Source organism: Plasmodium sp. gorilla clade G2 (genome assembly GCF_900097015.1).
Source record: "Plasmodium sp. gorilla clade G2 genome assembly, chromosome: 3".
Taxonomy (NCBI): Eukaryota; Apicomplexa; class Aconoidasida; order Haemosporida; family Plasmodiidae; genus Plasmodium; species Plasmodium adleri (nom. inval.).
In genome coordinates, this window is record NC_041695.1 from 782,501 (window position 1) to 802,400 (window position 19,900).

At 18.1% G+C, this 19,900-nt stretch overlaps 5 protein-coding genes across 5 annotated transcripts in view; 2 read left to right on the forward strand and 3 right to left on the reverse strand.

The window, feature by feature from the left end:
- Positions 1-2,333, reverse strand: part of PADL01_0320200 (conserved Plasmodium protein, unknown function) — a gene marked incomplete at both ends in the record, with an annotated part of 2,613 nt that extends 280 nt beyond the window's left edge. The window contains one exon of the mRNA XM_028685014.1: positions 1-2,333. This exon is cut by the window's left edge and continues 280 nt beyond it. Coding sequence (XP_028536616.1) covers positions 1-2,333 — 2,333 coding nt within the window.
- Positions 2,334-3,985: 1,652 nt separating this feature from the next.
- PADL01_0320300 (protein kinase,putative) lies at positions 3,986-5,380 on the forward strand (the record flags this gene model as incomplete). Its single annotated transcript, XM_028685025.1, has 4 exons — positions 3,986-4,290; positions 4,425-4,963; positions 5,092-5,140; positions 5,314-5,380. The coding sequence occupies 4 exons, from the start codon at positions 3,986-3,988 to the stop codon at positions 5,378-5,380; spliced, it is 960 nt and encodes a 319-aa protein (XP_028536617.1).
- Positions 5,381-5,788: 408 nt separating this feature from the next.
- PADL01_0320400 (peptidase, putative) lies at positions 5,789-9,064 on the reverse strand (the record flags this gene model as incomplete). Its single annotated transcript, XM_028685036.1, has 1 exon — positions 5,789-9,064. The coding sequence occupies one exon, from the start codon at positions 9,062-9,064 to the stop codon at positions 5,789-5,791; it is 3,276 nt and encodes a 1,091-aa protein (XP_028536618.1).
- An 877-nt stretch (positions 9,065-9,941) lies between these two features.
- Positions 9,942-12,327, forward strand: PADL01_0320500 (ATP-dependent RNA helicase, putative; the record flags this gene model as incomplete). Its single annotated transcript, XM_028685047.1, has 2 exons — positions 9,942-11,826; positions 11,993-12,327. 2 exons carry the CDS (start codon positions 9,942-9,944, stop codon positions 12,325-12,327), a joined length of 2,220 nt encoding a protein of 739 aa, XP_028536619.1.
- A 438-nt stretch (positions 12,328-12,765) lies between these two features.
- PADL01_0320600 (microtubule and actin binding protein, putative) lies at positions 12,766-18,746 on the reverse strand (the record flags this gene model as incomplete). Its single annotated transcript, XM_028685058.1, has 5 exons — positions 12,766-12,960; positions 13,069-13,168; positions 13,260-13,348; positions 13,456-13,662; positions 13,776-18,746. 5 exons carry the CDS (start codon positions 18,744-18,746, stop codon positions 12,766-12,768), a joined length of 5,562 nt encoding a protein of 1,853 aa, XP_028536620.1.
- Between the last annotated feature and the right edge of the window lie 1,154 nt (positions 18,747-19,900).

A 19,900-nucleotide genomic window follows, 5' to 3' on the forward strand; every position in this document is an offset into this window, starting at 1 on the left:
GTTTGATTATTATTATTTTGTATGGAATACTTGTTATTTTTTTGCTTACAAAATATATTGTTGTATGTATTTTTTAAATTATTTTTTGTTTTATATATAAATTGTTGAATTTTTTTTTTTTTTTTTGTAGATGAATGAGAAAAATAGTATTGTAAGTTTGTATTTTTATAATTTCTAGAAATGTAATCTATAATACTTAAAAATATTTTATGAAAGAAGGGTATAAGATAATTATTAAGATAATATATTATTTTATTTATTATATGTTGAATAAGATCATCATCATCATTATTTTTATTATTATTATGATTATATATCAGTAGATTTGATAAAGATATAAAATTATTATAATTATCATTATGAATTCCTTTCATATTTTGTATATGTGCTATGATATATTTTTCCCAATTATTTATACAGTCTTTTATTTCTGTTATAATTTTTTTCTTGATTATATATTTTAGAAAATTATTTTGTATGTCTATAAATACATAAGTCGAAACATTTGTGTTCTCTTTATTAGATGGTAAATTTTCTATATTATTAGAACATATATCATTATTTATAAAATTGTTTATATTTTTTTTTGGCTTCCTTGAGAAAATATATATTTGATATATTTTAATATAAATCGAAAAAGGTTCATTAAAAACATTTATCGTCTGAATATAATATAATTCTTTAAAATTTGGATCTATATATTGATTTGATATATATGATGGGTTATTTTTGTGTCCTTGCATAATAATGGATTTGTTTTTTTTTTCTTCTTTACTTTTTTTTAAAAATAATTTATTTAATATAAATCGTAGTTTTTTTTTAATATTAACGTTATATCTGGTAGGATTATTCTCACACATATTGTTATATATATTATTGTTATATATATTATTGTTATTAATATTGTTGTCATGTTTTATTTCATAATTTATATTATCGTTTCTATATATATAGCAATTTTCATTTTTATAATTTCCCTGTTGTTCTATATTTTTATGAATATATATTGTTTCATCATTTGTTGTTTTACGTATTTTTTTTTTTATTTTTAAAAATTTATGCTTAAAAAAATTAATAATTGTACTTTTATATTTATTTTGATTAACCATATTGTGTTTATAATTTTTTTTTTTTTTCATATATTTATATAAATTTGTATTTATAGAATAATCATCCATATTGTATATATATGTTTTTTTTTTATGATAATAAAAATCTGGATAATCTTCTTTGAAACATTTACTTTTATGATTTTCTTTATATATTTCCTTTTTTATGTCATATTGTTTGTTGTCTTTTTGTTTTTTATTTTTTATGATAGGTGTTTCATTATAATGACATTGATGATATAGTTGTTTATTTATTTCTGTATATCCCTCAGGATATTTTTCATTTAATTTGTTATTATAATAATTTTTATTTTTTAAATGATGACTATCAATATGATTGTGAGTATGACTGTGACTGTGAGTATTTTTATATTTTATATTTTTATTATATAAAAAATAAGAAGACTCAAATATATCTATATCACATACACTAATTCCAAGATATAGAGAAAAATTTTGTTTATATTTTATAACCTTTTCATTTTTTGCTTTGATATATTCTTTTATATCATATATATTTTTATTATGATTTACATTGTAATTTAATATATTGATATTATTACAATTACTATCATTTTTTATAAATGTGTTATAAAAAGTATTAATATCTAAGTCTATAATAAAATTGGATATTTCGATTAAGTTATTTATATCATCATTATTTAAATTTAATATATTTTTAATATTATATAGAAACATTTTATTTTCATAATTTTTGTTTAGATGAATCGTATTATGATGAATAGTTTTATATCTTTTCTTTGTTGATTTATTTTTTGTATTATCATAGGTATTTTTAATATTATTATTATTTAAATTTTTAACATTGATATTTTCATGATTAGACGAATAATTATAATATGCATTATAATATTCATTATAATTACAATTATCAACTTGTGTGTAGTTTTTTTTTTTCTCTTTCTCTTTTTTTTTTTTTATCCTTTCAAATATAATACCTATTTTATGTCTAATAATTTTATGTATCTTATGATTTTCTTTTTTTTCCTTTTTACATGAATCGTTAATATAATATTTATTGGTTGAAAGATTTGTACTATCAGATATATTATCATAAGAATGTTTCTTTATTTTTCTTTCATCTTTTTTCTTTTCTTTTATATTTTCATCATGTATATTAATATTTAGTATATTATTATGACCACTTAGATATTCTTTCAATTGTATATATGATAGATCATTTATTTTTTTTTGTTCTTTCATTTTTTTTTTTTTAAATATATATCTACATGTTTTGTGTTTAAAAACTATAGGGGGTTATCTTTTTTTAGAGACTTAAAAAATTTTTTTTTTTTTTTTTATTTATGAAAAAAAAGTTAATCCCCAAGAAAACATAATAAAATATATATATATTATATATATATGTGTGAAAATAAAAAAATAAATAATTACGTGTTTTAAAATGCTACAGTGAGATGAGGTTAAAAAAAAAAAAAAAAATATATTTCTTCTTTTTTTTTTTTTTGGAATAATCAATGTATTATATCCTTATAAATATTATTTGTGATAAAAACGGAATAACTGTTATATTATGTGTAGTTAAATATTTTGAAAAGAAGAAAAAAAAAAAAAAAAAAGAAAAACCTATATATATGCAAATATATATATGTGTGTGTATATATATATATATTTATATATATATATGTTTTTGTTTTTGTTTTTGTTTGTGTTCATACACTGAATAATATAATATTCTTCCTTTTGTTTGAAAAGAATCTATTGTCTTAATTTTATATATATATGTTTATATATTCTTCTCAACTAATTTTTAAAACAATAATAATAAGAAAAGAAAAACACACACATAAATAAAAAAAATATATGTATATTAAATATGGTTTAAATTATTAGATCAGTTCTTTTATAGTTGATTGTATTTTATATTAATAATTTTTTCTATCGATCTTTTTATTGTAATATGTCTTTAAAAATATATATATATATATATATATATATATATATAATATATATATAATATATTAAAGGTGCACAAATAAATATGTACACATGTTATCGTCAAAATAATATATATATATCAGTGCACCATTTAAATAGAAAAAATAAATCGATAAAATATATATATATATATATATATAAAGGGTTATATATAAATATTTTTGAAATAAAATAGAATACTGTCTATAACGAAATATTAGATTTGTTCCCAGTTTAAATATAAATATGTAATTTTTTTTTTTATATATAATTTGTATAAATATTGTTACCATAGATAAAAATATATATATATATTTATATTTATATATATATATTTTTATTTATTTATATCTATTATGGAATGATGTATTATTTTTCAATGACCATTTTGTGTATATAAATGTAAATATATATAATGTATAATTTTTTTTTTTTTTTTTTTTTTTTTTTTTTTTTTCTAGATTTTCAATGAAATAAAATAAAATAAAAAATGACAGTACATGTATACTTTTTTTTTCTTTAATAATGTATATATTTATATATTTTTTTTGATATGTTGTCTAATGGTGTAGCTGCATAATTTTACAGTTCACTGGAACATATACATATTGAATGAAAGTACTCGCTTTAATTATTCATCTTATATGAATATACAATTTTTTTTTTTATGTTATATATAAACATATAAACATATAAACATATAAACATATAAACATATATATATATATATATATATATATAACATGTACGTGTGTTTAGCCCTTTATAGGGAACGTTGAATATTTATCTTTTATATAATAGTTCTCTCTCCCTATATATATACAATATAATATTATCTTATTATTGAAAAGATAGATTTTGTTTTATTTTTAATAATTTCCTTTATTTGTTTTATTTATTTTTATTTATTAATTTTAATTATGGGTTTTAGTTATTCATCTAAGGAAGAAAACGCTAAATATTTCCATCGAGGATATATCTTAGAACCCAATATAAGACAGAGTGATGGTTTGGATTTCTATAATTGTATTTTCCTTAAAAAAAGAGAAAAACGATTAATCAGAAAAGTGAAGAATGTCATGTTGAAAGGATGGACATTTACTGATTTGATAAAAATAAGATCATTGAATTATGAATGTGTAAATAATAATTTAAATTATTTATTAAGAATTTATAATATTTTTCAAGACCAAAATTTTGCTTATGTTGTTACAGAGAATTGCTCGTAATAATAAGAATATGATATAAAAATATAAAAATATAAAAATATATATATATATATATATATATATATATATATACATATATACATATATACATACATATATATATATTTAATTGTGTATTTCCTTTTTGTAGGGGTGGATTTCTGTTTGATGTTTTAAAAAACAATGACACCATTATCAGTGAAAAAATATTAGCTACCTGGTTCTATCAAATTATAACTGCTCTTTTGTTTATGGAAGAACATGATATATATCATGGAAATGTAAATGGATATTGTATATTGTTTAAAGATGTGGATAGAAAAGAAATACGTGTGAGTTTATTAAGTAAAAATAATTATTATGATAATTTTGATGAGGATGGAAATTTGTATGGTTTATTTTATATTAGATCACCACAAGAAATAAGAAAATTATATTATGATAAAAATAATACATGGTATATAGGTATTCTGTTACATTTCTTTTTGTTTGGAACATATCCTTTTATAAATAAAAATGTTTTATTGAGTTATTACAATATTGTTAATAAAGATATTTCTTTTAATACACATCAAGTTCAAAATAGAAACTTTAGTCCTTTCATGTTGGATTTTTTAGAAAAATCCCTCGAAAAAAACTATACGAAAAGACCCACCTTGAAGGATTTACTAAAACATCCGTGGATAACTGGTATATGGGGGGGGGGAAATAAAATAAAAATAAAAAAAAATAAATATAAGAATAAAGATGAGAATGACGGCACATATATATATTATATATATATATTTTTTTTTTTTTTTTTTTTTTTTTTTTTTTAGGAAGAGAAAAACACCCAAATATCGATATAGTCGACGAGAAAACAAGAATGTAATGACATTTTATAAAATAGATATAAAAATATTACAAATATGATATGATTTATACATGTTGTTTATATTTATATTTACTTGATACAAAATCTTTTAAACTATTGATACATATATATATATATATATATATATATATATATATATTTATTATTTTTTTTTTTTTTTTTATAGGATTGCGCAACGAGCTATAATATGCGCGGAAAATATTATTCTTAACTTAGAGGAAGAAAATGAGTGATTTAAAAAAAAACGAAATTTTTTTTTAAAATTTGGATATTATAAAATATGTTTAATCTTTTTGTTATCTGATTGGATATGTGAATGTATTTATTTTTAAAATAAATAATTTTTTTTTTTTTTTTATTTGAATATAATAAGGTTTAAATAGAAATAAACATAACAAATTAGGATATGCACATATGAATAAATATATATATATATATTATATATATGTATGTTTTAATTTTTTTTTTTTTTTTTTTTTTTTTGGAAAAATAAAACTTTTTATTTATTTTTAAATGTAAAAAAAAAAGGAAAAAACAAAATGATGAAAAATAAAAATATTGAAATGAAAAAATGAAAAATATAGACCTAAAATATGTAAATAAATATATAATATATATATATATATATATATATTTTATTTTTATTTTTTTTTTTTGTCGTCATAGTCGTAAAACCACAATATAATGTTGAGCAATATGGTTTCATCATATGAATAATTATTTATAGAATGATTTGTATTTTCAAATAGAAAGAGTTTACATTTTTTTTTAAGAGCTCTAAGTTTATTATATAAAGCAATACTATTATGGTAAGATACTCGTTTATCATCTTTTGAGCATATAATTAAAATAGGAGTAGATATATTATGAGCATAATTAATTGGAGAGATATCATATAATTTTGAATAATCTTCTTTAGTTAAATTATAATCATATTCTGAGAATTTATTTGTAGTTATATTTAGAAAAAAATCAGGAACATCACTTGCATATGTAGATAGAATCCATTCATATACTCCATTAATAATACAAGCACTTTTAAATATTGAATTATATTTTGATACTAATGAGCATGCTGCAAAAGCTCCATATGAACCACCATATAAATAAATATTTTCATAATCTCCAAAATAATTAATAAAATTTTTAAAAATATTCATAATATCATCAATTTCTATAGAATTTATTTGACCACTTAATATATTAAGTTTATCTGAAAATGTTAAAGAACCTATATAATTGACACATAGAACATCAAATCCTGAAGCTGCAAAATATATAAAAATATTTTTATATTCATTTAAAGTTATACTATAAGGACCTCCATGTATATATAAGATAAGATTTCTTAATTTTTTTTTATTAAATAAATTAAAATTATATAAACTAAAATTTTTCTCTTGAATGTCATATAAAAAGTCATTTTCATTTTCGTATAATAAATTAAAATGTGCTTCTTTTCTTCTTATATATGGATGTTTATCTAGAAATAAAGATGTTTCCATTTCATTTAGGAGCATAAATAATTTTTTAGAATTATCATTAAAGGATAAATATAAAATGCTACTATTATTATCTTTACAATTATGACTTGTAGTTTTTTTCATCAAATGGTTGGTATCAAAAATGTTATTGTTACCACTGTTATTATTATTGATATCATCAATACTATTACAATTACTATTACTATTACAATTACTATTACTATTACTACTACTATTTATTTGACGATTTGTATAATTTTTATGATGATTTATTTGATCATTTGCATAATTTTTATGATGATTTATTTGATCATTTGCATCTTGCAAACTTTCATATTTTTGGAAATCCAGATTATAACTTTTAAGATTGATTAGATATATATAATCTGCATGTATATTTTTTTCATTAAAAATACAATATGCTAGTACATCATTTAATAACATATTTCTTATACTTATTAAGATATTGTCATTTTTCATTGTTAATATTTCTATACTAGTATTAAAATCATTTTCATTATATATATTACTTATTAATACTCTATAAATTTTTTTTGTAAACATATGAACTGCTACAACTATTTTACTACAATATAAAATAGTATTCAAAAAAATATATGGATAGCAACATCCTTTTATTTCATTAGTATATAATCCTCTGAAAAATGAAGTATAATTTCCTTCTTTAATAATTACTTCTGTTTCAACTTTGATATAATTACTAACATCATCTTTATGTTCATTCGTATGATGAGTCGAATGATTTTCTTCTTTTAATTTATTCATATAAATATTATTATTATTATTATTATTTATATCATCTTCATCACCATATGTATATATTTTGTGTGTATCAGAATATGTGTCATAACAAGTATCTGTATCATATTGTTTATTTGTTTGATAAGAACATTCACATTTATCATTATTTTCTTCATTTATATTTTCTTTTTGAAACTTTTTTAAATATCCGTTAATATATTTTATAGTTTCATCATTGTTCACTATACAATTTTCATCATAGCTATATTTTGTATTTTCATAATTATTAGTAAGGCTGTTACTTTTTTCTTTCCTTTGGTTTTCCTTATAAGTAGTTGAAATGTTTTTATAGACAAGTGGATTGTCATTTTTTTTTTCTTCCTCTACCTTATCTGGATATAAATCACTACAAATATTATTATTATTATTATTACAATTACTATTAATATTTGTATTTATATTTGTATTTATATTTGTCTTGTCTTTAATTTTTATCTGTTGATTGTCTTGTAAAAAGCTTGCTGCTTTTTCTTCTTGTTTGACTAGTTTTATTAATACTAAATTATATTCCGTTATATGCTGTTTGCATTCTTCATTCTTAGAATATACAACTAAGCATGCAACATATACTACACCTTCATGTTTTATAATATATGGAGATGCTGTGTGTTTAAAATTTTTGGATGAAATTTTTGTATAGGCACACCTGACATAACCCTTACTATTATTATTATTATTATTATTGTTGGATATATTATTATTATTATTGTTTTTGGATATATTATTATTATTATTGTTGATATGATTTTTATTTGTTGATTTAAATTTATTTCTGTCGTCAGTTATATGCAAATCAGCATCGTTCAAGGTACATAAATATAAATCATTAGGTCTTATATTAAAAGCATAGATTCCTAATCTATATGGTGTGGTTCTATAAGATAAACATACAAAAGAATTATCGTCAATAAATTGTGGAGAATAATAACAACTAGTTACATCTTTTATGGTTATAGATTTTATAGTATTATCTAATAAATTATATAGATATAAATAAAAAGAATTACAATTATATTGTTCTCCAAATGTTTCTACATAGATTCCATTATTTAATTTATTCCATACATCTAAATCTTTTTCATGTAAGCTATTTTTTTCTTTTTTTAATCTTTGATCATTATTTTCAGCACTATATATTAATAAAGTATTACTAGTATTAAACGAACAAAAGGATTCATATATAAAAAATTTTTTATGTAAATCATTTATTAGAATACTATTCATACATGTAAAAAAGAAATTACCATTATCACTTACATTTTTAAATAATTCAATTCTTAATTTCTTTTCATTTGTATTAAATAAACAACCTATATTACCATCATTAGAAAAATATATCTTTGTTTCTCCTCTATCAAAAAAACAATTACATATATCCATATCTTCTTGGACATAAGACATTTTATATATTTTCTCTTTATTACATAGTTGATAATGAAGAATGCATAATTGATACATATCTATGTCATGAATATGTATTCTTCTCTTTATTTTTTTTACAAACATACATTTATCGATTTTATTTAATCCGCTATAGCATATGTTGTAAATATCTTCCAGCTCTTTCATAAACGGAGGTACTTTTCTTATGGTATTGTTATATCCAACCATTATATAAATATAAATATAAATATAAATATAAATATATGTATATGTATATATATATATATATATATATATATATATATATATATGAAGAAAAAATATAAATAGCTGTTTCTATAAAATATATGATGGAAAATAATAACAATTTGTTGGAAATTAATATAAACGTTACAAATTATAAATAACAAATAATCCAAGAAGCAAACAAAATTTTATAATCAAACGTAAGTTATTATGAACATATAAAAGCAGGAAACAAACACGAAAAATATAATTAAAATGTAAACAAATATAAATATATAAATATATACATATATATTTTTACCAAATGGATGAAATTATTTTATAAAATATTGAATGAATAAAAAAAAAAAATAAAAAATAAAATAAAATAAATAAATAAATAAATAAATAAATAAATAATTTATTATAAATACACTTTGAAATTCCAAAATGATTTATTTTAAATAAATGACTAGAAGAGCTCTAATATATACCCAAATATATTACAATATATATTATATATATATATATTAATATTTTTTTTATGTTTCATAATATACCTTTTTTTGGCTACATATTCAAAGTTCACATATATATATATATATATATATATATATATATATATATTTGATTATTTATTTATATTTTTATACTTTCTAGTACTGTACTTTTTTATATTAGTCATTTGTTTAAAATTATATGTACTTATATATTATATATATATATATATATATTTTTATATATATATATATATTTTTTTTTTTTTTTTTTTTATATATGTACTTATATTTTTTTTTTCCTTTTTTTATTGTAATGGTGACCATCATATAAAACCAAAAAAAATAATCTAAAAAGAAAGTAAGAAAACAAATAAAATAAAATGAACGATTCTGATGAAGAGAAATATTTTCAAGAAGATGATAATGAAGAAGAGAAACTAAATAATAATGCTAAGAATGAGGATAACCCAAATGAGGAACATATGGATACACTAGAAGAATTTATGTTAGAAATAAATAAAGTTATAGAAGAAGAAAAAAAAAAAGAAGAAGAAGATTTAGAAGCACATGAATATAATAATTTTTATAATAATAATAATTTAATTAATAAAAGAAATAAGGATGTTAAAAATTTCAAAGATAATATTTTAATTGATACAAGTAAAAATGATAATACTAAATATAGATTATATGATAATAGTCTTGATGATAATGATGTTACTGCTGATATATATGAGTATCTAGAGAAACAAAAAGAAATATGTGATATGGAACTTAAAAGGAAAAGAAAAAAAAGTGGAGAATTAGAATATAATGATATAGAAAATATATATATTGATAATGACAAAACATTGGATGATAGAAAAATAAAAAAAAGAAAAGATAAATATAATGAATATGATATAGATGATGAAAAGGAATTATCACAACACAGATGTAAATATGATTATTATGATGATAATAATAATAATAATAATAATAATGATGATGATATTATTTTAGATGATATAAATTATAATAATATTCATATTGAAGAATTTGAAAAGAATATATTTGTGATTGATGAAAATGTTAGTAGTTTCACATTAGAAGAAAGTGTAGAATATAAAAAGAAAAATAATATTATAAGTATGGGTTTTAATATTCCTAAACCTTTATATTCATTATTACAAATAAAAAATTTAATAGATCATAATGTATTACAAAAAATATATGATACATATATAAATACTTTACTACCAATTCAAAGTATGGTCATTCCTATTTTTTTAAGTGGTAGAGATCATATAGTAACTAGTAATGCTTCTACAGGTAAAACTTTATCTTATATCATATCTTTGATTATACATTTAATGCATTATAAAAAGAGAAGAAAAAATAATATATATGATATAAATAAAAAGGAAAAAAAGGATTGTCATAATAAAAAAAATAATAATAATTATTCTAGTTCATCTACTCATGCTTTAATTATAACTCCTACAAGAGAATTGTGTATACAAATATATAATGATATAAATAAAATATGTTCTAATAAATTAAAAACATGTGTTCTATGTAGTGGAATGGATTATAAAAAGATATATGATGATATAAAAAAAGAAACTGATATAATAATTTGTTGTGTAAAAACATTAATAAGTTTTATTAATAAAAAATATTTATCACTTGTAGATGTTAAATATATTATTATAGACGAGTTTGATATACTATTTTCTAAACAATATGTACATATGGTTACATCTGTTTTAAAAAATATTAGAACCGATTCTATTAAAGGCATGTTCTCATCTATTGTATCAGAACCTATGTATGAATTAATAAAACCATATTTAAATAAAAAATATATTACTTTAAAAATTGAAAATAAATATTCTCCTATCAATCAAAAATTTTATATTCTTCAAGAGAGTTCTAAATATAATTATTTAATAAATAATATAAAAAAATTTCATAGTAGAGGACAAGGATTTATTTTTTGTAATAGTAAAAAGAATGTTATGTTATTATATGAAAAATTAAAAAAAGAAATATCTTTAAATTATATTTCTTTTGATTTTATTTATGGAGATTTACTTCAAACTGAAAGAATATATAAATATGAAAAATTAAAAAATAAACAAACAAATATTTTGATAACTACAGATTTGATGTCAATAGGAATAGATCTTATTAATTTAAATTTTGTAATTAATTATGATTGTCCTACTGATATATTTATATATATCCATAGGACAGGTCGATGTTGTAGCATAGACAATGAGGGTACGTTTTTTTTTTTGGAAATAATATATATATATATATATATATGTATGTGAAAAAATATATAATATGAATATATCAAACTGTATGTAATAATAATATAGTGAATTTATATATATTTATATGTATATGTATATGTATTTATTTATTTATTTATTTTTTTTTTTAGGTGAAGCTATTACGTTTATCCTACCATCTGAAAAAAAAATGGCTTTCCTCATTTATGATCACTTAAAAAATAAGAAGCAAAAAATCGATGAAGAATTAGAAAATTTTATTTTACAAAATAATTTAAACAATGATATACAGATGAAAAGTTATAAAAGAAAAATGAATAATTCAATTTTAAACATGCCCTTAAAAAATATACTCAACACTTCTAGTGTAGATGCTAATAATATCAATAAGGAAAATAATTTATTTGTAAAAAAGGAGAATTCGACAAAAAAATTGAACATGATATCTCCAGACGATGTCTTATCATCATCAGAAGAGGATGAGTGAAATGAAATGAAAACATTACAAATATATAATATATATATATATATATATATTTATTTATTTATATATTATTTTTTGATCATCATGTAGATATATAAAGTATATTATTTTTTTATGTACACAAAAAAAAAAAATTTTAAAACATTAAAAAATCTTTACAAAATAAAAATATCTTTTCGACAATCCTTTTTTTTTTTATATTTATGTGTGTAAATATTTTTTTTTTTTTTTTTTTTTTTTTTTGTTTTTATAAATATAAAATTTATTATAACAAAATAAATATACATATATATGAATACATAAACATGTTTAATATTTATAAATATCTATAAAGTTATTGACTAAAAATTATAAAAATTTATTATATGATTAATATAAAATTTTATTATATAGACACATAAAAAAAAAAATAAAATAATATAATATAAAATAATAATTTATTTATGGTATATTATCAGTATATTCTTTATGAAGATTATTTAACAATGCATTGACCTTTGTCATTTTTTTTGCTGCTTTTTCTTTTTGTTTTTTATTTTCTTCTAATAAGATATACATTTCCATATCTCTTTTTTTAATCTTCTTATTAGTTTCCTCTAGCATTTTATTTAATTTGACGATTTCATTTTTATTGGTCTAAATTAAAAAAAAAAAAAAAAAAAAAAAAAAAAAAAAAAAAAATATATATATATGTAATATATATATATATATATATATATTTATTTATATATTATTTTTATTTACCGTATTATCTTGACGTAACTCTTTACATTTTTTTTGTATTGTGCTGATTTCCTTGTCTTTCTCCTCGACAAGTGTTTTAATTTTATTCTCATATTCGTTGCTATAAAAAAAAAATATATATATATATATATATATAATATATATATGTATAGATTTATTTAATCATGTAAGTGCATAAATATTTGTAATACCAGAAGGATTCTTTTATATTTTCAATTTCCTTGTGAGTATATTCAATTACTTCATCTTTGACTTTTAACTTATTTTTTAAATCCTTAATCTGAAAAAAAAAATATATGAGAGAAGTAATTATGTGCAATAGAAAATGAAATATGTTATAATAAAACATATATATATTATATACACATGTATATTTTTTTTTTTTACCTCTTCTTCATATTGCTTATATTTTGCATGGGAAAATTCATATTTAGTCATATAAGAATCTAATTCCTTTTCATATTTTGTTACTAGATTTTTTTTTTCTGTTTTATAATCTTCTAATAATTTTTTATATTCTCTTTCTTTTTGTTTAATTTCGATTGTCTTTTTTTTTACTTCATCATCTTTAGAGTTCAGTTCAGTCTTCAATTTCTAAAAAAAAAAAAAAATATACATATATAAATATAAATATATATATATATATATATATAAATATATGCATATTTTTATATTTATATTTATTTATTATTTTTTTTTTTTTTTACCTCTACACTTAAATTTACATCTTCAGTTATTTTATTTTTGATCTTTATGGTTGTGTTTAGTTCATCGTTTTCTTTATTTATAGATGAAATTTTATGATTAGCATCTGAAATTTGTTCATTCATATTATTTATAATATTTTGTTTTTGATCTATTTGAGATTTGAGTATATCAATTTCTACTTGTAATTTTTTTTGTTCATTTAATAGATTATTATGAACAGTGAGAGTAACATAATTTTCTTGTACTTCTTTTTTGATATATTCAAAAGCATTATTTTTTAATTGTTGATTATCATTTTTTAATTTGATATATGCTTGTTTAATATTTTTTAATCCTTTAATAAATTTTTCTTTTTCTTCTGAATAATTTTTGGTTTCTTTAATTAAGAGATCATTTACATTTTTAAGATTTTTAGAATTTGTTTTAATATCTTCATTTACATTTTTTAATTGTTTTATTTGTTTGTGTAAGTTTTCATTTTGATCTTTTAATTGATTATAAGATTGTTTGAATGCATGTTCTAAGGATTGAACTTTTTGTGTAAAACTTTTTTTTTCTCTTTCTATAATTTGTTGATTTTCTTTTTTTATATTATTTAATGTGTTTTCATAATTGATTTGATTTTCTTTTAATTTGTTATTAAGTTTTTTATTTTTATTTTTTATTTTATCACATTCATGAATAATATTATTTTTTTCTTTAGTAATCGTATCTATAGCTAGCTTTTCTTTTTCATATAATACATTTGTATCTTCTAAATGTTGTTGTAAAATTTTATATTCTTCTTTTATATTATTAATTTCATTTTTTGTTGTTAAGAGTATATTTTCTTTATCTTTTTCTAGTTCTTCAATTTTTATTTCATTTATATTTTTATTAATTTCATAAGTAGACAATTCTTTAGATTTTTCTTCTAATATATTTGATATTTTTTCATTTTCATTTTTTTCTTTTATATAGGATTCTTCCAAATTATTTTTTTCTATTTGTAATTGAGAAATATGTTTATCTAGATTATGTATTTGTTCTTTCATTTGTGTTATTTCGTTTATTTGTTTTTCTTTTATTTCTTTATATGATTGAAGTTCTTCTACTATTTTAATATTTTCATTATTAATTTTATTATAATTATCTTCTATTTTTTCTTTTTCATTTAATATATTTTTTATATCGTTTGATAATTTTTCATTTTCAATGAATAAAGTTTTATTTGTTTCAATTAATTTAATATTCTCTGTACTAATTTCTTTTTCATTTTTTAATAACATTTCAATTTTGTTATGTAAATTATTATTTTCTTTATTTAAAATATCGAATTGATTTGATAATTTACTATTTTTTTCTTTTTCTATATCATTTGTTTTTTTTAGTTCTGTTTCTTTTTCTATATGTATATTTATTTTATATTGTAATTTTTGTATTTCATTATCAAATTTATTAATTTTATCTGTTCCTATTTTTAAATTATTTTCTAACATTAGTATTTGTCTATCTTTTTGAGATATGATATCTTCTTGTGTTTTCAGTTTTTTTTTTATATCATCAATTTTGACTATATTGTCTTTTAATATATCATCTACATCTTTTTTATATTGTTTCAAAATATTGTCATTATATAATATCGTTTTTTCCTTTTCTTTTATTAATTCTTTTAACATATATATTTCTGAATCTTTCTTTTTTAAAAATATTACATATTCATTCATTTTATTTTCAAATTGTATTTTGCTTATTGAGAATTGTTCATTAATATATTTTGTTATATCTTCCATTTTAGCTAGCTTCTTTTCTTTATTTATACAGTTTTCTTTAAGCTTGTTGAAATCTATAATTATATTGTCAAGTTTTTTTTCATATTCATTAATTAGAGATATCTTTTTCTTTTTGTATTTCTCTTTATTTTTACAAAAGATCATTTCTTTTTTCTTCTGTATCAATATTTGTTTTTCTAAATATTTCACTTGTTTATTTAGAGCATTATTTTTTTTTTCTAGCAATAAAATATCTTCAGGCTTATAATAATAATTATTCTTTTCATTATTTTTTTTATTATTCTTTTTATTATTATTTGTCTGTTTATCACTTGTAAATTTATCTAATACATTATAATTATTATTTGTATAATTTGAATATTGAATGTCTGTTTGGTTGTATGTATGGTCATCACTGTTGATATATTCAACGATCATATTGTTATTATTATTATCAATATAATCATCGTCATTTTTTTTATTATTATTATATTTATTATTGTTATTTTTAATTTTTCTTTCTTTGCTTTCATTTTGTTTCATTTTTATGTAATCCCTTTTTTCTTTCTTCTTTTTTTCATTGTACATATTTTGATTACTCCTTTGATCATCAACATCAACATCAACATCAATATCTACGTCTGCATCAATATCTACGTCTGCATCAATATCTACGTCTGCATCAATATCTACTTCTGCATCAATATCTACGTCTGCATCCATATCAATACTTAATTCTTTATCATAATCTACATCATTTATCTTTCCTTCTTCATCTGTAATATCATTGCTTTCTTCTAAATTTATGTCTTCATTTTCATCATCATAATTGTCGCTATCGCTCTCATTTTCATGAAGCATACTTTTCAAATTATTTAATTTATTTAGATACGAATCAAATTCAAAGTCTTCTTCTTTCTGTAAGTTTATATTTTTAATGTCATTCTTTATATCATTAGATATGTCTTTATTATTCTCCTGAAAAATATATTTAGTGGTGTCAATTATATTATAGTTCTCTAAATTGACATTCATGATATTTGATTTTGCACACACATCATAATTATTACAATTATTATATATATTGTTATTACTATATATATTATTATTATTATTATTATTATATGTATTAATATATCCATTTTCTTTTTCCAATACAGTTTCTTTATTATCATATATCATATTTGTCTCATCATTTTTATTAACATTATTCAAATTGTTCATATTTTCTTTTAATAATTTTTTTTTCCTGACTTGTTCAGAATTTTTAGACGAATTATTGGAACATATGGCTAGTTCCTCTTTTATCTTACTAAAATGACCTATTTCTTTATTTTGTTCTTCACTATAAATATTGGATTGTTTGATATGTTCTTGATTAATATCATAAGTATTTTTTGTTTGTTTATAAATGTTTATATGATCATTTGTATTATCATTTGTATTATCATTTATATTATCATTTGTATTATCATTTATATTATCATTTGTATTATCATTTGTATTATCATTTGTATTATCATTTGTATTATCATTTGTATTATCATTTGTATTATCATTTGTATTATCATTTGTATGATATTTTATTTTATCATTGATTATATTTACTTCCTTATTTTTTACACAATTTATATTATTTTTACAAATTATTAATTCTTTTTCAGAATTATATTTATGATTATTATCATTTGTTGAAGAATATATATGTGTATTTATAGTATCATTTTTTTTGTTGTCTACTTGTTGATATGTACAGTTATCATAATTTACTATTTCATTAAAAATAATTTTTTTTTCTTCTTGTGATGTTTCATAATGAATTTGATTTTTCTCCTTCTGTTGACATACATCATTTTTATTATTGTCTGTATAATAATTTAGTTCACTTAACATATTATTATTATTATTATCATCCATTTTGTGATTAAGATTGAGGGCAAACTTTTCATATTTATCTTTTATTTTTTGTAAATCGATATTTTCTTTATCTTCCTTAGAGAGAACATTATCATATGTATATTCGTTTTTTAGAAAAGGTATATTTTGATCATGATAAATATTATTCATATCGTTTGTATTATCTTTATCATCTTCATTCATATTATTATTTGATGTTTTATAAACATCAGGATGATTATCAAAGGATTCATAATTCTCATCATTGTCTAAATTATCTGTATCATGAAATTTATAATTTCTTAAATTATTTAATACATTTAATATATTCTTAATTTCTTTATCATCATCACTATTGTTATCACTATTGTTATCACTATTGTTGTGACTATTATTATGACTATTATTATGACTATTAATATGACTATTATTATAACTATTATTATAACTATTATTATAACTATTATTATAACTATTATAATCACTATTATAATCATTATTATTTTCCTTATTATTTTCATTATTATTTTCCTTATTATTTTCCTTATTATGGTGGTCCTCATCATTGTCTATTATATATCCATCTTCATCATTTGAATTTAATTGATATCCAATTTCCAAATTTTGGTTTGATAAACTCTGGAGAGTATTTTTTTTTTCTTCGTCAGGAGAAATTAAACTATGTATTTCATCTTCACATACATAATTAATATCACTTAAATCATTTGAATGATATAAATATTTCTCTTTATCTAACGGACAGGATGTTGATAATCCTGAAAAGATAGTTTGTTCGATATCCTTTTCGATATTTTGTATTAAATTAGTTTCTTCATGATCTTGTATTTCTAACATTACATTTTGATAATTTGTATTTATAATATCTTGTCTACCATTTTTTTCTATTATTTCTTGTGTTTGTAATAGTGATTTTTCATTTATCATATGAATATCCTCTTGATATAATTTTTTTTGCGCATTATTATTAGGAGATACACATACGTCGTCACTATTCATATGGAGTATACATTTATGTGATTGATCTTGATAAATATTATTGTTATCATGGTTTATTAAATTTACTATTTCATTTTTATAATTATGTGATATAAATTTTTTTTTTTTTTTTTTTTTTTTTTTTTTTTTATTATTATCACAAATATCAATGGACTTATTATATAAATAAAGTTGATTTGAATTACTTACACACAATGTTATATTATCATTGCATATTCGTGGGAAATTATTTACATTTTTTTGATCGTTTTTCAATGTCTTTAATTTCTTAATATCTGATATATTTTCAACGTTATGAAATCCCATGTTATTACTTTATATCATCTTTCTTAAAATAAAAATATTAAAACGAATCAGTGCATACACACATAAAAATATATATATATATATATTGAAAAAATAAACAAGCGCTTTATTTAATTTATTTCCTTTTTTTAATATATGAAAATATAAATAAATCAACATATATATAACAATATAATAATAAAATATATAAATTGTGTTAACAGAAAAATTTATATATTTCTTTTGGATTATGGAAAATAAGGCAATAAAAAGAAAAAGAGAAAAAAAAGAAAAAGAAAAAATAAGAAAAGAAAAGAAAAAAAAAAAAAAAAAATTGACCTTTCACTAGAAATTGTTTTGGAACTACTATTATATGATATAATAAATATGAACATAAAAATGAAATATATAAAATATATATTGATAATATATATATTACTAGAACATAATATAAATATAATATATATTATTTATTTGTTTTTATAATTTTTATGTTTATCAATTTATAAATTTTTTTTTTTTTTTGGTTCTTCATAAAAAAGAAGATAAAATAATATTATATTATAATATATATTTATATGTGAATATTTCAATCTTTGTTTAAAAAAAAATAAATGTAGTGATAAATAAATTAAAATATATATATTATATATGTGAGACAATTATTATGTATATTTTAAAATTATATAATATTATTATTTGCCATATAACCAATAAAAGAAAAATGATTTTATTTTTTATTTTTTATGTGTTGATATATTTATATTAGAAAATATAATTTGTGATTCTCGGTTCTCCACATATACATTAGAAGCAAATTTTAAAAAGAACGATAACTTTTTTATATACTCGAAAAAAAAAAAAAATAAAATAAAAATAATAATAAATAATAAATAAAATATAATATAATATAATAAAATAAAAAGGTTCCATAAGATAATAAAAATGAATAAATTTTTTTTTACACCAATATTTTTATATATGTTATAATATTTATAGATTCTTTAAATAATATTTATAAGACTTAAAATTTGATTTGGAGTGAAAGAAAAATAATAAAAGATCAAAGGTTTTTTGTATGTTTATTGATATAGGACAGTTTTTTTTTTTTATTAATATATATATATATATATCATTTTTAATTTTTAAAAAAGAATAAGAAAGTTATTTTTCAT